The 18,293-nt window shown below is 49.3% G+C and overlaps 1 protein-coding gene across 1 annotated transcript; it reads right to left on the bottom strand.

The window, feature by feature from the left end:
- Window positions 1–4,850: 4,850 nt before the first annotated feature.
- On the bottom strand, window positions 4,851–6,675 carry LOC137814281 (vegetative cell wall protein gp1-like). Its single transcript, XM_068616917.1, has 2 exons — window positions 6,364–6,675; window positions 4,851–5,432 (listed from the first exon to the last, which is right to left on the bottom strand). The coding sequence occupies exons 1-2, from the start codon at window positions 6,673–6,675 to the stop codon at window positions 4,851–4,853; spliced, it is 894 nt and encodes a 297-aa protein (XP_068473018.1).
- Between the last annotated feature and the right edge of the window lie 11,618 nt (window positions 6,676–18,293).

Here is an 18,293-nt window from a genome sequence, read left to right as displayed (position 1 = left end):
GGCCTGCCCGAAGGACTCTTACCCCTTGCCTAGCATTGATGCCCTAGTAGACAGTGATTCAGGGTGCAAGCTGCTCAGTTTTCTGGATGCCTTCTCGGGGTACAACCAAATCAAAATGCACCCCATGGACGAAGAGAAGATCGCCTTCATGACGGAAAGGTCATGTTATTGCTACAGGGTGATGCCCTTCGGGTTGAAGAATGCAGGAGCCACGTACCAAAGGCTGATGGACAAGGTGCTCGCGCCCATGCTCGGAAGGAATGTGCAGGCATACATCGACGACATGGTCGTGACGTCCCTGGAGAAAGACAAGCACGTCGCAGACTTGGAAGAGTTGTTCACCACGATAGCCAGGTACAAGCTAAAACTGAATCTTGAAAAGTGCGTTTTTGGTGTAGAAGCAGGGAAATTTCTGGGGTTTCTTCTGTCAGAGAAGGGAATTGAGGCTAACCCCGAGAATTGCGCCGCCGTTTTGGCAATGAGGAGCCCCGCCAATGTGAAGGAGGTACAGCAACTCACGGGGCGGATGGCCGCCCTGTCTCGATTCGTATCGGCAAGCGGAGAGAAGGGCCACCCATACTTCCAATGTTTGAAGAGAAACAACAGATTTGTTTGGACAAAGGAGTGTGAGGAGACCTTCGTAAAGCTCAAGGAATATTTGGCGAGCCCTCCAGTTCTGTGCAAGCCCCAAGACATAACACCCCTCAGGCTGTACTTTGCCATAACTGAGAGGGCGATCAGCGCAGTGCTAGTGCAGGATCAGAACCAGACCCAAAGGCCTATATATTTCTTTAGCAAGGTGCTGCAAGGCCCGGAGGTAAAGTTGGCCCTAGAAAAGGCAACATTAGTGGTTGTATTCTCGGCGAGGAGATTGCGCCATTACTTCCAGAGCTTCACGGTACTGGTGATGACTGATCTGCCGATCCAGAAGGTTCTGAAGAAGCCCGATGTGGCTGGAAGGATGGTGAAGTGGGCGGTCGAGCTTTCCGAGTTCGACATCAAGTATGAACCCCGGGGATCGATCAAAGGGCAAGTCTTTGCCGATTTCGTGGTCGAGTTGTCCTCCGAGGTGGCACAGAACGCCGAGGGTGACTTTCGCTGGGTACTCTCTGTTGATGGGTCGTCCAACCAGCTGGGCAGCGGGGCTGGGGTCATCTTGGAGGGGCCCAACGGAGTGTTGATAGAGCAATCGTTGAGGTTCGCTTTCAAAGCAAGCAACAACCAGGCAGAGTATGAAGTGGTGCACGTGCCAAGAGAACAAAATGCCCGAGCTGACTTGCTAGCCAAGCTCGCCAGTTCGGGCAAGGGGGGTAGGCAGAGGACTGTCATTCAAGAAACTTTGAAAGCGCCTCGAGCATTCGTGGCAGACCACCAAGTTCTCCATGTCTGCAGATCAATAGGAAGACCGGCAAGAAGTCATAGATCCCTAACGTAGGAAACTCTGAGGGCGCCAAGGGTCAGAGCGCGCCCAGCAGAAGAAGGGGCAAGATCGATGCAAATTTGCGCTGTCCACGAGCCAGACACGTGGATAACGCCTTACCAACGTTATTTAGCGGATGGTGTGCTTCCAGTTGACTCAATTGAGGCCAGGAAGATAAAGAAGAGCTCCAACAAGTTTACCCTTATTGACGGCGAGCTGTACAGGTTTGGATTCACGCACCCCCTTCTTGTATGCATACACGGAGAGAAGTGCACGAGGATTATGGTTGAGCTCCATGAGGGAATTTGCGGGAGCCACATTGGAGGTCGATCACTGGCGACAAGGACTATCCGTGCAGGCTATTACTGACCCACGATGAGAGAAGATTGCAAGAGATACGCCCAGCGTTGCAAGCAATGCCAGCAGCACGCTGATTGGCACAAAGCACCCCCAGAAGAGCTGAAGTCGATTTACAGCCCCTGGCCGTTCCATACATGGGGAATTGACATTCTGAGACCCTTCCCATTGGCGATCAGGCAGATGAAGTACTTGGTGGTGGCGATCGAATACTTCACCAAGTGGATCGAAGCGGAGCCAGTGGCCCAGATCACTGCACACAAGATCGAGAGCTTTGTATGGAAGAACATAGTGTGCCGGTTTGGTGTGCCTAAACGCTTGGTGTCAGACAATGGGACGCAGTTTGCAAGTCACCTCTTGAAAAAGTTGTGCGAAGAGGTGGGGATACAACAGGTCTTTGCATCTGTCGAACACCCACAGACGAATGGCCAAGTGGAGTCTGCCAATCGGGTGTTGCTGAGAGGTTTAAAGAGAAGATTGGAGAAAGCTAAGGGATCGTGGGCTGAAGAGGTACCCCGCATAGTTTGGGCATACCATACAACTGAGCAGTCAGGAACCCATGAGACCCCCTTTAGTTTGGTTTATGGATGTGATGCGATGATTCCAGTCGAAATCCAGGAAAGCTCGCCGAGATTCCAGAACTTCGTGGCGGAAGACTCGAACGAAGAAAGAAGAATGAATCTGGATTTGCTGGATGAGGTCAGGGAGGAGGCGAGAGTGAAAGCCGAAGCGGTAAAGAGAAGAGTTGAGCGAAGGTACAACTCTAAGGTAACGTCAAGGCAGTTTAGAAGCGGCGATCTGGTGATGAGGAAGGCCCATCAGTATGAGATGCAGAACAAGTTATCGCCCAAGTGGACGGGACCGTTCAGAATAACCAAGGCGCTCGGGAATGGCGCCTACCGCTTGGAGACATTAGAAGGAGGGGCGATTCCCCGCACTTGGAACGCAACACATCTCAAGTCGTATTACAGTTAAAGCCTTGTAAGTAAAGACGAATAGGATGAGATTCGAATAGTTTCTGTTAAAACAATTTCAAGGGGGCACTCTTTTTTCCCTGAGGAGGGTTTTTAATGAGGCCACCCAATAAAGAAGAGTTTTTCAAAGTTTAAAGCTTCTATGTTTGCATGCTTATGGCTTCGAAAGTTTTAGGGAAAAGGCCTTATTACTCGTATGTGATCTAGGGCAACAGTAAAATCGTATTGCATGCTTTCAGTTAAAATTTTTAAAGTCCCCATCGCTTTTCGGCGATCGACGGCACAGTTAAAGTTTTAAAGTCCTCATCGTCTTTCGGCGATCGGAGGCACCAGCAATGATTAAAAGACCTCTCTGCACCAGCAGATAGAGGCAAGATTAAAAGTCCTCAGTGCGTCCAGGGAAGAGGAGATGTAACCCGTGGGCAAAGTAGAGGCACCAGATAAAGTCCTCCTCGACTTTGAGCGAGTGCAGGCGAGATCAGATGAAAAGACCTCTCTGCACCAGCAGACAGAGGCAAGATTAAAAGTCCTCAGTGCATCCAGGGAAGAGGAGATGTAAACCCTGGGCAAAGTAGAGGCACCAGATAAAGCCCTTCTCGCCGTTGAGCGAGTTCAGGCAAAATGAGCTAAAAGGTCAGGGGTGTTTGTGACCTTAAATGGTGGGAAGGGAAGGAAAATGCCTTTCCCCCTTTAAGTGAAACAGCAACGATTGATCCAGTAAGACTAGATCATTGTTCTGAAACTCAGGGAGGTAGAGAAGGATCCGAAAGGCGCCTCTATCCCCAGATGAGGGAACGATGATCAGGTCAAGGAAAAGAAGAAAGGTAACATCGCCAGAACCTTATGGCGTGAAAGATGAGACAGTAAAAGGGTTGTGCGGCGAGTACCAGATCAGAAGAGTTCCAGGCGATGACAGAAGTAGGGAGGATTTCACTTGGCAGATCAGGTAAACTGTATTTTAATACTAGTTTGAGTAAAAACCTGCTGCCTAGTAAGTGATTTTATGTTAGGGTTTGTTGCCTTAAGTTCACAAGTTTATTGAACGTCATCGCCGAAGAATTGGTAGTTGCTCAAGTTTACTTTGAGTTAACAGTTTGCCAAGTTTGTTATAAGGTTAAACAACTTGCTCGAGTTAAAAGCGGTGCATGGAGGGTCAAGTTCAAGTATTGCTGAGTTCACGCAGTTGAGCAAGTTTCTCCAAACAAGGTACCACCTCTGACGATCGGTGCCCTCTATGCACTTAGCACTAGAGCGACAGACAAGCAAAGTGAAGTACAAAGAACGATGACTGATCAGTTTTGCCTTGTCGGAGGAAACTTTTCCAAACAAGTTCCTACACAACAAGCTAGCAGACAGGCTACGCCTTGTCAGTCATCCAGTACAAAGCAGTGCACAAGAGCTGTTAAGGACGAAGCTAAGGGAGTTGTTAGTCGCGATCAAAGTAGAGGCCAAGATCAAAGAAGGTAGATCCCGCTAAGCCTAAGTTGGTTAACATTTAGTCGTGTGCAAAGAGAAAGACAAAGTTTAAGAAAATGCGGAGAAAAAGATATGCGTCTGAAACTAGTATATATTAAGCGACAAAGTTTATACAAGTTCAAGTACAACAAATTGTGCAGAAGTGTAAAATTACAAAGAAAAAAGAGAGAAAGAGCTCAAGGAGGAGGGGTGAGCTTTCCATCTACCACTTCGTGATAAATGATGAACTGTGAGAGGTCCAAATCTGGGAGAACGCATCGGATCTACTCGAGCGCCAGCTCGAATCCGTCAGTAAGGGCGTCAGCACCCACATTCATAAGATCGGCGTTCTCAGCCTCTAATTTTTGCTTTAAGGCCTCCGCAGCATTTTTCTCGGTGGTAAGGGCAGCAAGGGAAGAGGCAGCTTCTTCCAATTGGCCCTTTGCTTCAGACAGCTTGCCCACCACCTCCTCAAGTTTCTTCTCCCCAGTAGCGGTCGCTTCCCTGGTGGACTCGAGCTCCCCCACTAGTTGTGAGTTCAGTTGGCGTAGGGAGGAGGTCTCGGCCCGCAGTTGCGCCACCTCGCAGTCCAGGGAGTTGACAGCTTGCCCCATCAAGATCTCAGTCTTGATGGTCTCTTGGACTTACGCGAAGTGCTCTCCCCTGGACTTTTCCACCATACCCCTCATCATGGCAATGGACCCTTGGGCAGCTTCCAAGTCACTTTGCAGTGACTCCTTGTCATGCTCAAGCTCCTTTACCCTCTTCTCCAGGGCTATTTGCTTGCGATGCTGGGTGGAAAACTCCAAGGAAAGCACAATCTGCTTCGCCAGGTGCATGTCCACCTCCTCCCCGATCCACTCGATAAGCTTCCGGCTGCAAATGAGCTGTCGAACCAGAGCAATGACTCGGCTGAAGTTCTCATTACTTGTTCCAGAGCCGCTTGGTCGAGAGCTAGCCAAACCACCTTCAGCGGTACCAGCGGAGGTTGGCAGTGGTGGTGGCGACACGAGAGGTCCCGGGAGATCCCCCGAGCGAGCAGAATCACCCCCAGCAGGTGGAGTGGATTGACCAAGTGGTTGGCCCGCTGGGGGAGGAGATGGCGATCGAGGAGTTGGGGATGGCAGTTGTTTGGGGGAGGGAGAGCATGTTGGCACTGGGGCTGGTTGAATAGAGAGGGGCGAGGGTGAACCTTCCTCTACCTCCACTACCTCAATCTCCCCAGGCTGAAGAGATGAAGCCCCCCCAATCGCTGGAAGTGTCCTCTTGCGGTGTATGAGAGGAGAGCCAGAGCTCTCCTCTTCGGTTGAGGGAGCAGGAGCAGCAGCAGATGAAGGAATGGCCTTCACCAGCTTCCTTCTTTTCCTTCCTGGCTCGGGGCCTTCAGCTGGCGCAACCGAGAGAGGAGGGGCTGCAATAGGATCGGTGGTGGAAGAAGAGGAGCCAGTCCCTTTGGCCCCCCGGAGTTTGGCAAGCTCCAGCAAAGCTTTCCTCCTATCCTTCCCTGACATCGTATCTACATCGAAGGGAAAAAGAAGAGTTAGATGGCCTAGTTATGCAAGTAAGTCAAAATGTATGCAAGCGTGCATGAGAATGTGCAAGTATCCTAAGAGGTGAAAGAAGAAGAGCTACCTATATATTTTTTCAGAGCCAACACATCAAACTCATGTTTGATGAGGAGTGCAGAGTTGTACTTGGCCCCCAGGAACAGTCCACATAGCTCGCGCTCGTAGTGGGCCATGGCTTCGAGATCCCGGGGTTTCTTGAACTCAACCACAGGAACCCAGTAGAGGGGGTACCCCTCGAGCAATGTTGGACTTTGTGGGGTGGCAGATATCATGTAGAACCTGCCTTTCCAATCTTTGAAGGATTGCTGATACAGACCCAAGAGCACCCGTCCAGCAACCCCATTCAGACTCACCAGGACCTGTCCCCAGGGTTCTTCGCCTCGAAGAAGTAGAGGAACACGTCCACGGAGGCGTTATGCCCGAAGTAATTGCAGAGAATTTCAAATGCCCGGATGAAAGCCCAGGCATTTGGATGGAGTTGGCAGGGTGCGACGTTCAGCTCCATCATCAACTCCTTCTCGAAAAAGGTGAAGGGCAGGCGTAGCTTCAACCTTTTGAAGATGGCAGAGTAGACGAAGACGAAGGGCACCCCATTGGTGGCCCTATCGTCCGCGCAGATGGGCATCCCTCGAGGAGGAATGCAGACGCGGATGTTGAAGTCGTTCTCCCGATCGATGGCGCAAGAGGGCTCATCCGGGTCGCTGCTCAGGAGGGATTTTAGGTGCCCTTGCGGCAGCAAGGTAGAGGTTTCAGCGAGCAACGCCAGGGGAGCCCAGTCATAGACCCTGGCGTTGTCGTGGTAGGAGGTTGCAACGGGTGGTGGTGGAGCTGGAGCACTTGCAGAAGGCTGTGCACCAGAAGACGAGGCGATGATTCGAGCGGTCTGTTTCAAGCGAGCCATTGATAGATAGCTGCAGTGGGGGAAAAGCGAAAAGTCAGAATGAATGGAAGGAGAGGGAATGATGAATAGTTCGGTGAAAAACAGAGGAAGGAAAGGAGAGAAAGGTCCAGGTGGAAAGAGGAAGAGGGAGAAGCAGAGAGCAGAGTGAAGAGTGCGAAAACCCTAGCCTGGGTCGAGAAGAGGAAAAACGGAGAAGATGGATGCATGATGATGAAAGGGACGAATGCAATCGATGAAAAGAACCTAAATGGACCAAGAAAGAAGAAAAACCATACCTTTGAATGATCGCGAAGGTTCTGAAGATAGAAAGCTGGAAGAAAGATGGAAGCGCAAGAGGGGATTCGCAGAGAGTCTGGGGGTTGATTGAAGAAGACGAAGAAACAGTAAAGGCGCACGCCTATTTGAAAAGAAGGGAAGCGCTAGCGACACTCCACGCTGACCGTTGATGCGCCCACGTGTCGCAAGATTAAGGGAGGTAGTCGTAACGTTAAAGGGCAGCACGTGAGGTAGCACGTGACGTGGGCCCACTTGCCACGTGGACCAAGGTCGCGACCACTTAGTCTCTTCGCTGAGAACGAGTTCACAGCTCGAGACTGAGGGGCTTGTGATCCGGTCGGTCATCGGTGGTTGATGACGTCAGCAGAAGACAATCACGTGGACCACTCGTAGGGTGACACGTGGACCGGGTGACAGAGAGATCAGGGAGCAGATCATCCAAAGAGGTGATCGGTGGTCAGTAGTCAAGTGGCCACCGACAGACCAGTTGGCAGAGAAGTCAGGGGACAGATCACCCAGAACGGTGATCGGTGGCCAGTAACCAAGCGGTCATCGACAGATCAGTTCCCAGATGAACACCTGGGGGCAGAACGCGAAAAGCAATAGAGCACCGATCAGTCATCGGATGCATGGTCATCGAGGGCTCGTGTTACACGCAGTTAAGGGGGCTGAGGTTCCCAGCAAGAGCGTTATGCACGGACCTCGCATGAACATGTCTCAGAGAATCGTGCATGAGAGTGGCCTGAGGGGGGCTAGTAAACCGGTCAGTGATTGGTGACTCCCTCAACCCATTACGTGCATGACATCGCGAAGGGGGAATCGTTCGCACAGAGAGCAATGCCTGGTGAGTGAGCTTAGACCAGCCACACCTGGCGTTCTCCTGAGAGTATGCGATTTACCCAGATGAAGGGAATGCGCTAAGTTACTCCGCCAGGGGATAACTTAGACACGCAGTGAGAAGCGCTAGAGCCTTCAAGTAATGACACGTGTGTGGTTAGTTGCATGCCTCCACGTGTCATCATATGAGAGGGACGCGGTCCAGAGAAAGGTGCACTCCGTGCCGCCGAAGGTACAGACAATCGCAGACACGCGCAGACACTCACGTTCTACTGATTTTGGAGGTACGTTGCCACAGAAAAGCACAACAGGGTTCTGACACATGCCAGAGAGGCATAACAGAATTCTGTTAGGCGCAGGTACAGAGGAGGCATAAAAGAGAATCAGAGTGAGATTCAGAGGGCAGTTTTTTACACGCTGTTTTTACACACATTGTTTTTCTAGTGATTCTGTGATCTGACTTGAGCGTCGGAGCGCCACCGGCCGCAGAGGCGCCACTGTGTGTTTTTCTTGTTCTCAGGGAAGCTATCTGTGGAGCGGACTTGGAGGGCACGTGGTGCAAGCTGGTGAGGAAGATCGTGACGACGCAACGCTCTTGCGCTAAGTCAACCGGCAGGATCAGGCATGCTTCACAAATGTGATCCCTCTCAAACTTGAGTTTTGGCAACCCAATCACAAGATCCTTTGAAATCAGTTTGTTCAAATGATTCATGTGAATATGAGCAATTCTTCTATGCCAAAGCCAAGATTCATCTTGCTTGGATAGAAGACATCCAATAGAACATGGTGAAGAGATATCTAGAAGATACACATTATTAACTCTCTTACCTACCAACATTATTTCTTTGGTGTTGGGTAGACAGATTTCACAAGTGTTTGATTTGAACATCACTTGATATCCCTTGTCACATAGTTGGCTAATGCTCAGCAGATTGTGCTTTAGTCCTTCTACAAAAAGCACATCATGGATTACCAAGATGTTCCAGTGATGATAGTGATGAGGAAAACCTTAGCTTGCTGTCAAGAAAGTTCAGCAAATTCCTAAAGAGAAACCGCAACAAAGACAACAACAAAGATAGGTATGGAAACAAGAAATCCAATGATCTTAATTCAAAATAACTATACTTGTTTTGGTTATGGTGAGCAAGGTCATATAAAGGCAGATTGTCCAAACAAGAGCAAAGAGAAAAAGTCTAACTACAAAGAGAAGAAAGGCAAGACAAAAAAAGCCTACATAGCTTGGGATGAAAATGAGGTGTCATCATCAAGTTCTTCATCAAGTGAAGATGAGAAAGCAAACATATGCTTGGGAGCTGAAAATGATGATGAATCTTGCAGTTCAAGTGAGGTAAGTTCATGTGCTTCCTTAAATGAACAAAATTACAGTGAATTGCTTGAAGCTTTTCAAGAAACACATGATGAAGCTAATAGATTGGTTCTTTCAAACAACCGATTGAAAGATCTTAACAATTGGCTTCAAAAGAGAGTTAAATCACTTGAAGAAGATCTGGAAAAAGCAAAAAGTGATTTTGAAAAATTGGAAAACCATTTCAAAAATGCTTCTTGCAAGTGTGATACTCTCATTTGCGAAAATTGTGAAAATCTTGAGAAAAAGGTTCACTATCTTGTTGAAACTGTGGACAAGCTTTCAAAGGGGAAATCTAACTTTGAGAATGTCTTGGCATCTCAAAGCTGTGTTTTTGGAAAGGCTGGTTTAGGCTTTAATCCACAAAACAAGCAAGATAAGTTTTCAAAAAGTTTTTCAAGAAAGTCAGAAAAACAATCGATTGTTAAGACGAAACAATCGGTTGTTACATGCTTTTACTGCATGAATAAAGGCCACTCTGTTAGGTTCTGCAAAATAAGGAAATATTCTGTTCCAAAAGGTTTTATGAAATGGATTCCTAAGGGATGTGAAGTTTCTAACTGCAAAGAAAATTCAAAAGGACCCAAATTTGTAAGGGGACCAAATCTTGTTGCTTGAAATCTTTTATGCAGGAAAACTAAAGAAAAAGGAGGGACTGAGTCATCTGATCAATTTGTTGAAGAAAAAGACAGTCATTGAAGCTGAATCAATGATGTGCAAAAGACCTCACCAGTGAAAAGAGGCTTCTTGATCATAAAGCACATGGCTCATTGAAGAATTAACATAAGGATAAGACTTTCCTTTATTTGTTCTTAATTTCTGTTTCAAAGTTCTTTCTCATGGATAAACAATCTTTTTATGATCAATGTCATCTGCTTTGAACTCCTTCTGCTCATGGTTAAAATTCAAAAACAGTTTTAACTGCAGCAGAAAAACAACCGATTGTTTCTTCGAAACAACCGATTGTTTTAGGTCTGACAGCACTATGAAGAAATTGTTTTAATTGCTATTTTGAATTTCTATCCGTTGCAGATCAATTCAAAAGAGAGAATCTTGGTCAAAGAATCTGTGTTGAAAGCTGATTATGTTCATAGAGGAGTTACAACAGTCATAAAGGAAAATATTCCAAAATCTTGGAAATTCAAGAGCCTTAATGACTAGTCAAAGATCACATGTGAAGACCATGTGATTCTCATCTTTTTCTGACGTTTTCTGTGCAGAGCAGAGTCAAGTCCTCTCTCTCTGAAAATCAGGTACCCACTAAATAGAATTGAATGCTAATTGATTCTTTTTCTGCTATAAAAACTGGTGCAACTTATCTCTTCCACAAGAACAACCAATTGCAACATCTCTTGCAACATATCTTGCAAAAATCTGTGAAGTGAGTTCTTCTCTGTTTTCTTCTCTGCCATCATGGAATCAACTCCTCCCACCTCAAAGAGAGTCAAAACCAGGGTTGTAAGGTCTGGAGGAAGGCTAGAAGGCTGGTTCTCTGGAGACAATGATCTCATTGAGAGATATAGGTATGAAACAAGTACCAAAAAGATAAACAACCCCAAGGTTGTATGCTTTGATTGGCTAAAAAGTCAAAAGCTTGATAATGTGAGAAGGCTGCTCAAGGATCAATCTCTCAGAAAGTTCCTGGAGATGAAGGGAAACATATATCCAGATTTAGTGAGGGTGTTCTACACAAACCTCAAGTTTGAGGGAAACAATCTAGTTTCTCATGTGAAAGGTGTAGAAATGGAGATAACTCATGAACTATGGACTGTTGTTGCTGGTCTCAAGTTCTTTGGTCTTAGAATCAACAAGGGAAACCTTGGAGTGGTGGAGGATTTTAACAAAATCCAATTCTACAAGAGTTGCTTGAAGAATCAACATGCTCAAGTAAGTACATGCTCGGTTGGAGGTCTAAAGCTTGATGAGAGTTTGCTTGCTCTCATTGTAACTTGGATTCTAACTCCAAGGGGGAGTAATCATTCTGTTCTAACTGAAGAAGATCTGGTACATATCTTCTGCATCACCAAGAAAATCAAAATCAATTGGATCCACATCATCAAAGCGCACATGTAAAAAGCCATGAGGTTAGGTGATTATCATTATCCTTATGCTATTTTGATATCTAAATTTCTACTCTATTTTGAAGTGAACCTTGAAGATGAAACTTCTGAGTTGGTCAAGCCAACCCAAGAGTTGAACAATGGATCACTCAGCAAGATGGGTTTTACCAAAGTAGGTGGAAAATGGATTAGTAAGGATGGTGATCATGGTGCCTCATCTAATGGTGCTGCTAATCTTGAACAAGATGAACTTGCTGATATGGATGTTCAAAATGAAGATCCACCTGAAGATTATCAAGATGCTGGAACAAGTACTGGTGTTGGAAATCAATGAGAAAGGATGCAATCCATGTCTTCTTTTGAAAGACTCATGGTGAATAGGCTTTGTACCGCCCTGGTAGTCGGAAGTAATGACGTGGCGTCGAGCTGTGATATAGGCGTGTTGGATGGTACGCCTGGCTGGCAGAGGGGAAGGAAGTCGGGGGGCTCGTGTAGTCGCCAGTTATTAAGTTGGCGTGCTCCGATCTCCATCACACCAATACCGGCGGTCACCAAGTTGAAGGTGAAGTCGCCAGATATGAATCCAGGCGACCAAGTGGTTAGAGATCGCCAAAGCAAGGACATCGCCGAAGATAAAGGCAGATGGATGCTTCCCAGCTGGCCAGAGGATGAGGTCGGTGGAATAGGTGGTGCAAATTATGAACGCGGCTGGCGAGACCAAAGGGAAGGTGTGTACGAAGGCGCCCGAACTCGCCAATCCAGAAGAGATCGCGCTCCAAGGCAACTATGCACTGAGTAGTATCATGCATAAGTAACTTAGCCAAAAGAGAGTCAGAAGCAGCGCCCAAGTCAAGGAGGCTCCAGATGATGGCACGTTTACAGCTGGATGCGAGCCACGTGTCCAGGTGTGTAACTGCCAGGAGAGAAAAAGTGTCCAGGTATATAAGAGTTTCCCAACGAACATCTGAGGTACGCACGTTCAGATTGTCTTCTTTACGCTTGCGAGTTCTTGAGTATACTGAGAGAGAACTGGTTCACGGTTCCTTGAGAGTTCTTGAGTGTTACTCTTAGTAATTGGTGGTTCGGTCACTGACTTGGGCGTTGGAGTCGATCGGCCGCAGCGGCGTCGATTTGTTCTTTTGCAGGTTCTTGAGGTGGATCGCGGCGAAGGATGGAGGCAAACGCGGCGCATACGTCGATCCAAGTTTGACGAGGCAAATCTCCAGCGTTCTGGTCAACAGGCAGGATCATCAGGCGCCCACCCTAGGGCCGTGTAAAACCTGTTCCCATCCGCAGCGTGAGTTCTTGGAGGTTTTTGCAGTTTCTGTGTGGTTGTGTGCTGGTGCAACCATTGTCCGCTGTTCATCTAGGTTTTGTTCGATAATTTCGCATTTTCCACCGTTCGTTTGGATTTTTGATTCGGTGAGGTGAAGTTTTCTGCTGCTTACGCGAGATTTGTTCGGTGAGATCTGAGTTCTTTGGCTCGTTTGGATTTTCGTGGAAGAAGTGCTGGTTTTTGGTGCAGTTGCAGGTTTCTGTGGAGGTTTTCTGTGTTCTTGAAGTTTCTTTCGAAGTTTCGCGAAGTTCTGACCGATTGATCACTGAATCGATCGTCGCTGAAGGAGGTGTTGTTCATTACACTCTGTGATTTGCTAAGCTTTCATGAGAAAAATGAGAAGCAACCGTTCAAGTCCAGTTGCGCCCGTTGCTGCTGAAGGCGCCATGACTATGGCGCAGATGGTGGAAATCATGCGTTCGCTGCAGGTGAATGTGGAAGCCTCGCGTATAGAGCAGGCAAGAATGCATGAAGACCTGGTCGCCTCTCGCGCCAGGAATGATGAGCTTAGCAGAGTGACTGAAGAGCTGCGTCAAGCTCTTCAGGAGCAGCGAGGGCGTCCAGTCGCTGAAGAGGTCGCGCCGTCAACGCCGCCTCGTGTTTTTCCTATGCCTTTCGCTCAGGCGATTACCGACACGCCTATCCCTACGAGCGTGGTGCCTGTGAAAGCTGTTTTTACCGGCGTGGAGGATCCCGAAGCACATCTCACCACGTTCCATACGCAGATGATGCTGTCAGGAGGATCAGACGCCGTGTACTGCAAGATGTTCGTGAGCACGCTCCAGGGAACGGCGCTGGAATGGTTTGTGAGCCTGCCTACAGGTCACATAACCAACTTCCAACAGTTTTCAAAGATCTTCGTCGAGCAGTACATCGTGAACAAGGCACCGCCCAGGGTGTCTTACAATTTGTTTGACATAAGGCAGTATCAGGGAGAGTCCCTCAGGGACTACCTGAATCGTTTTGGGGCGCAGATGGTCCGCTCGCCAGCCAAAGATGAAGAGATGCTGGTCTACGCATTCAAGAAGGGCGTGCTGCCGGGACCATTCTGCGAGGCATTGATCAGGGCTCACCCTGCCACGTTTGCTGAGGTCAGGCGACTTGCGGTGGCCCACATCGCCGATGAGAGTGAAGTCGCCGAGAAGAGGGGCAGCGTGGCTCCCGCCAGGCCACGTGCCCAGACCAGGGTCCAGCCGCAGAGGGTGCTGGAGACAGCGGCGGCCAGGAGGGATCAGAGGACTCGCCATCCTTATGACCCAAGGAAGAACAAGGGCAGGGGCCAAGGACGCCCGCAACCAGCACGCCAGGAGTACAATCGTCCACCTAAGCACAAGTTTGTCATGGGATTGGCGGACCTGATCGCCATTCCCAATATATCAGCTAGGTTGAAGGCGCCCGAGAAGGTGGGCGACAAGGTGCTGGGACCGAAGCCAGACGCCTGGTGTGAGTTTCACCAGGGCTTTGGCCACACCGTGGACTCGTGCTTGGCTTTAGGATACCAGCTCGATGATCTGGTCAAGAGCGGGTTCCTAAATGACTACTTGCTGGACAGAAGGGCGGGGGGCGCGTCGAGCTCCCAACCAGCAGGTGGAGAGGCTCAGTAGCACGAGATGCCTACCCACGGGGAAATCCACACCATCGCAGGAGGTTTCTCAGGTGGTGGATGCACCGCATCACAGAGGGAGAAGTACGCGAGGTCTGTGATGACGGTGGATATGTTTGAAGACCACTCGCCGGATGTGGACATTACGTTCAACAAGCAAGATCTCCGGGATGTTGTGCCTCATGACAACGATCCCATAGTCATCTCGTTGATCACAGCAGGAAGGAAGGTCCACAGGGTTCTGGTGGACTAAGGAAGCTCGGCAGATGTGATGTTCTGGCCGACTTTCACGCAGTTGGAGCTACCCCTTGACCAGCTGAGGCCCTATGGAGGGTGTTTGTATGGTTTCGCTGGTGACCAGGTGGAGGTCAGGGGGTACATTGAGTTGAGGACCACATTTACAGATGAGGCTGGTTCGAGAACAGAGAAAATCAAGTACCTTGTCGTGAACGCCCCTTCAGCATACAACATTCTGCTGGGAAGACCCACGCTCAACAGAATAGGCGCTATACCGTCGACCCGGCACATGAAGGTGAAGCTGCCGTCTATGGAAGGGGTGGTGATCACCATCAAGTCCGACCAGAAAGAAGCGAAGAAGTGCTATGAGAATAGCCTGAAGAACAAGAGGTCGGTGAGTTATGTGACGACCACCCCGCCTCCTGGTGTGAAGCCCAGATCGACGGTAATAGAAGAGACCGCCGGAAGAGATGTGGTAATGGTGGATGCTGAGCTAGGGGAGGGGAACGCCGATCTGGAGGAAGAAGAGGCAAGGAATCGCCCTGAGGAAGCGAGGGAGCTGGGAATCGCCAGGACGGTGATCGCCAAAGAAACCAGGCCAAAACCTGTCGAGCAGTGGCTCGAGAGAGAGATCGGAGGAAAGATCTTCAAGCTGGGAAGATCTCTGGAGGTTGAGCTCCAGGACCAGATTGCCAAGGTGATAGAGCGGCATCTGGATGCGTTTGCATGGTCCGCTTCGGACATGCCCGGGATCGATCCCGACTTCTTGTGCCATCATTTGGCGATGGACAACTTGGTGAGACCAATGCGGCAGAGGAGAAGGAAGTTCAATGAGGAGAGGAGGCAGGCGATTAGAGACGAAACACAGAAACTCCTCGCCGCAGGCCATATCAGGGAGGTGCAGTATCCTGATTGGCTGGCCAATGTCGTGGTGGTGAAGAAGAGCAATGGGAAATGGCGCATGTACGTCGATTTCACTGATCTGAATAAGGCTTGCCCGAAGGACTCATATCCTTTACCAAGCATAGACGCCCTGGTGGATAGTGCGGCAGGGTGTAAGTTGTTGAGTTTCCTGGATGCCTTCTCGGGGTATAACCAGATCAAGATGCATCCCATGGATGAAGAGAAGACTGCCTTCACCACCGAGAGATCGTGCTACTGCTACAAGGTGATGTCGTTTGGGCTGAAGAACGCGGGGGCCACGTACCAGAGGTTGATGGATCGAGTACTTGCACCAATGCTGGGAAGGAATGTGCAAGCGTACATGGATGACATGGTCGTGACCTCGCCAGAGAAAAGCAAGCACGTTGCGGACTTGGAGGAGTTGTTCACTACGATCGCCAAGTTTAGGTTGAAGCTGAATCCCGAGAAGTGCATCTTTGGCGTGGAGGCTGGGAAGTTCTTGGGTTTCCTCTTAACTAAGAGAGGAATAGAAGCCAACCCTGATAAGTGTGCCGCCATCTTGGCGATGAGGAGCCTCGCCACCGTGAGGGAAGTACAACAGCTTACAGGTCGGATGGCCGCCCTGTCTCGCTTCGTGTCAGCTAGCGGAGAGAAGGGCCATCCCTATTTTCAGTGCTTAAGGCGGAATAACAAGTTTGCCTGGACGAAGGAATGTGAGGAAGCCTTCGTCAAGCTGAAGGAGTATCTGGCGAGCCCGCCGGTTTTGTGCAAACCGCTGGTGGGAACCCCTCTCAGGTTGTATTTTGCTGTAACTGAGAGGGCGGTGAGTGCGGTGCTCGCCCAGGACCAAGATCAGGCTCAAAAACCCATTTACTTTGTTAGTAAGGTGTTGCAGGGCCCCGAAACGAGGTATCAGGCCCTGGAGAAGGCTGCACTGGCAGTAGTCTTTTCGGCGAGGAGGTTACGCCACTATTTCCATAGCTTCACGATATTGGTGATGACCGACTTGCCCATCCAGAAGGTCTTGAAGAAGCCTGACGTGGCTGGGAGGATGGTGAAGTGGGCAGTGGAGCTGTCGGAGTTTGATATTAAGTATGAGCCCCGAGGCCCGATCAAGGGGCAGATCTTCGCAGATTTCGTGGTCGAGCTCTCGTCTGAAGCAGCACGAGTTGAGGGGGATGATTTCCGTTGGGTGCTTTCGGTGGACGGGTCGTCGAACCAGCAGGGTAGCGGTGCTGGAGTCATCTTGGAGGGACCCAACGACGTGCTGATCGAACAATCCTTGAGGTTTGCCTTCAAGGCCAGCAATAATCAAGCAGAATACGAGGCGCTGATCGCCGGTATCTTGCTGGCTAAGGAGATGGGAGCCAGGGTGCTGATGGCTAAGAGTGACTCGCTGTTGGTCACGGGACAAGTAACAGGCGAGTTCCAGGCTAAAGATCCACAAATGGCGGCTTACCTGGAGTATGTACAGGAATTGAAGAGTTCCTTTGCCTCCTTTGAAGTGGTGCATGTGCCCAGAGAGCAGAATGCCCGAGCTGACTTGCTAGCTAAGCTCGCCAGTTCAGGCAAGGGGGGTAGGCAGAGGACGGTGATTCAAGAAACTCTGAAGACGCCGAGAGCATTTGTGGCAGATCACCTGGTTCTTCAGATAAGCAAGTCGACGGAGAAAGCGGCGAGAAGTCATAGGTCCCTGACTCAAGAGACTTTGAGGTCGCCAAGAATAAGAGCATGTCGGGGGGAGAGGGTGAACATGACGCAGGTCTGCGCTACGCATGAGTCAGACACCTGGGTAACACAGTACAAGCGATGCCTGGCGGATGGCGTCATGTGCTGAGGAGGTACCCCGTATAGTTTGGGCGTACCACACCACCGAGCAGTCTGGAACCCATGAGACCCCGTTCAGCTTGGTCTATGGGTGCGACGCAATGATTCCAGTAGAGATCCAGGAGAGCTCGCCGAGATTCCAGAACTTCGTGGAGGAAGACTCGAATGAGGAGAGAAGGTTGAACCTGGACCTACTGGATGAGGTCAGGGAAGAGGCGAGATTGAAAGCTGAGGCGGTGAAGAGAAGGATTGAACGAAGATATAACTCGAAGATGATGCCAAGACAGTTCAGAGAGGGCGACCTGGTGATGAGGAAAGCCCACCAGTACGAGATGGAGAATAAGCTGTCGCCTAAGTGGACGGGACCGTTCAGAATAACCGAGGCGCTCGGGAACGGCGCCTACCGCTTAGAAACATTGGAAGGAGGGACTATTCCTCGCACTTGGAAGGCCACGCACCTCAAGTTATATTACAGTTAAGAACTTTGTAAGTACAGACAAACGCGAAGTTATATTACAATGTTTCTGTTAAAACAGTTTGAAGGGGGCACTCTTTTTCCCCTAAGGAGGGTTTTTAATGAGGCCACCCAGTAAAGAAGAGTTTTCGAAGCTTAAAGTTGTTTAGATTTCATGCTTGTTATTTTCCGAAAGTTTTGAAGAAAGACCTTGTCACTTATATGTGATTTAAGGCAAGTTAAAGATATATTGCATGCTTTCTAGAAAGTTTCTAAGTCCCCATCGTCTTTCGGCGATTGGCGGCATTAGTTAAAGTTAAAGTCCTCATCGTCTTTCGGCGATCGGAGGCACCAGTTAAAAGACCTCAACGCCCTCGCGCGTCCTGAGGAGAGATAAAGACCTCCTCGCCGTCGAGCGAGTGCAGGCGAGGAAGAGCAAAAAGTCCTCAGTGTTTCTGAGGGAGAGGAGATGTAACCCCTGGGGAAATGTAGAGGCACCAGCAAAAAGTCCTCAGTGTTTCTGGGGGAGAGGAGATGTAACCCCTGGGGCAATGTACAGGCACTAGCAAAAAGTCCTCAGTGTTTCTGGGGAGAGAAGATGTACCCCCTAGGGCAATGTAGAGGCACGAGTTAAAGACCTTCTCGCCGACGAGCGAGTTCAGGCGAGTTAAAGACCTTCTCGCCGACGAGCGAGTTCAGGCGAGTTAAAGACCTTCTCG

Source organism: Phaseolus vulgaris, chromosome 10 (genome assembly GCF_000499845.2).
Source record: "Phaseolus vulgaris cultivar G19833 chromosome 10, P. vulgaris v2.0, whole genome shotgun sequence".
Taxonomy (NCBI): Eukaryota; Viridiplantae; Streptophyta; class Magnoliopsida; order Fabales; family Fabaceae; genus Phaseolus; species Phaseolus vulgaris.
Note: the sequence above shows the minus strand (reverse complement) of the source record. Positions and strands in the feature narration are given on the sequence as shown.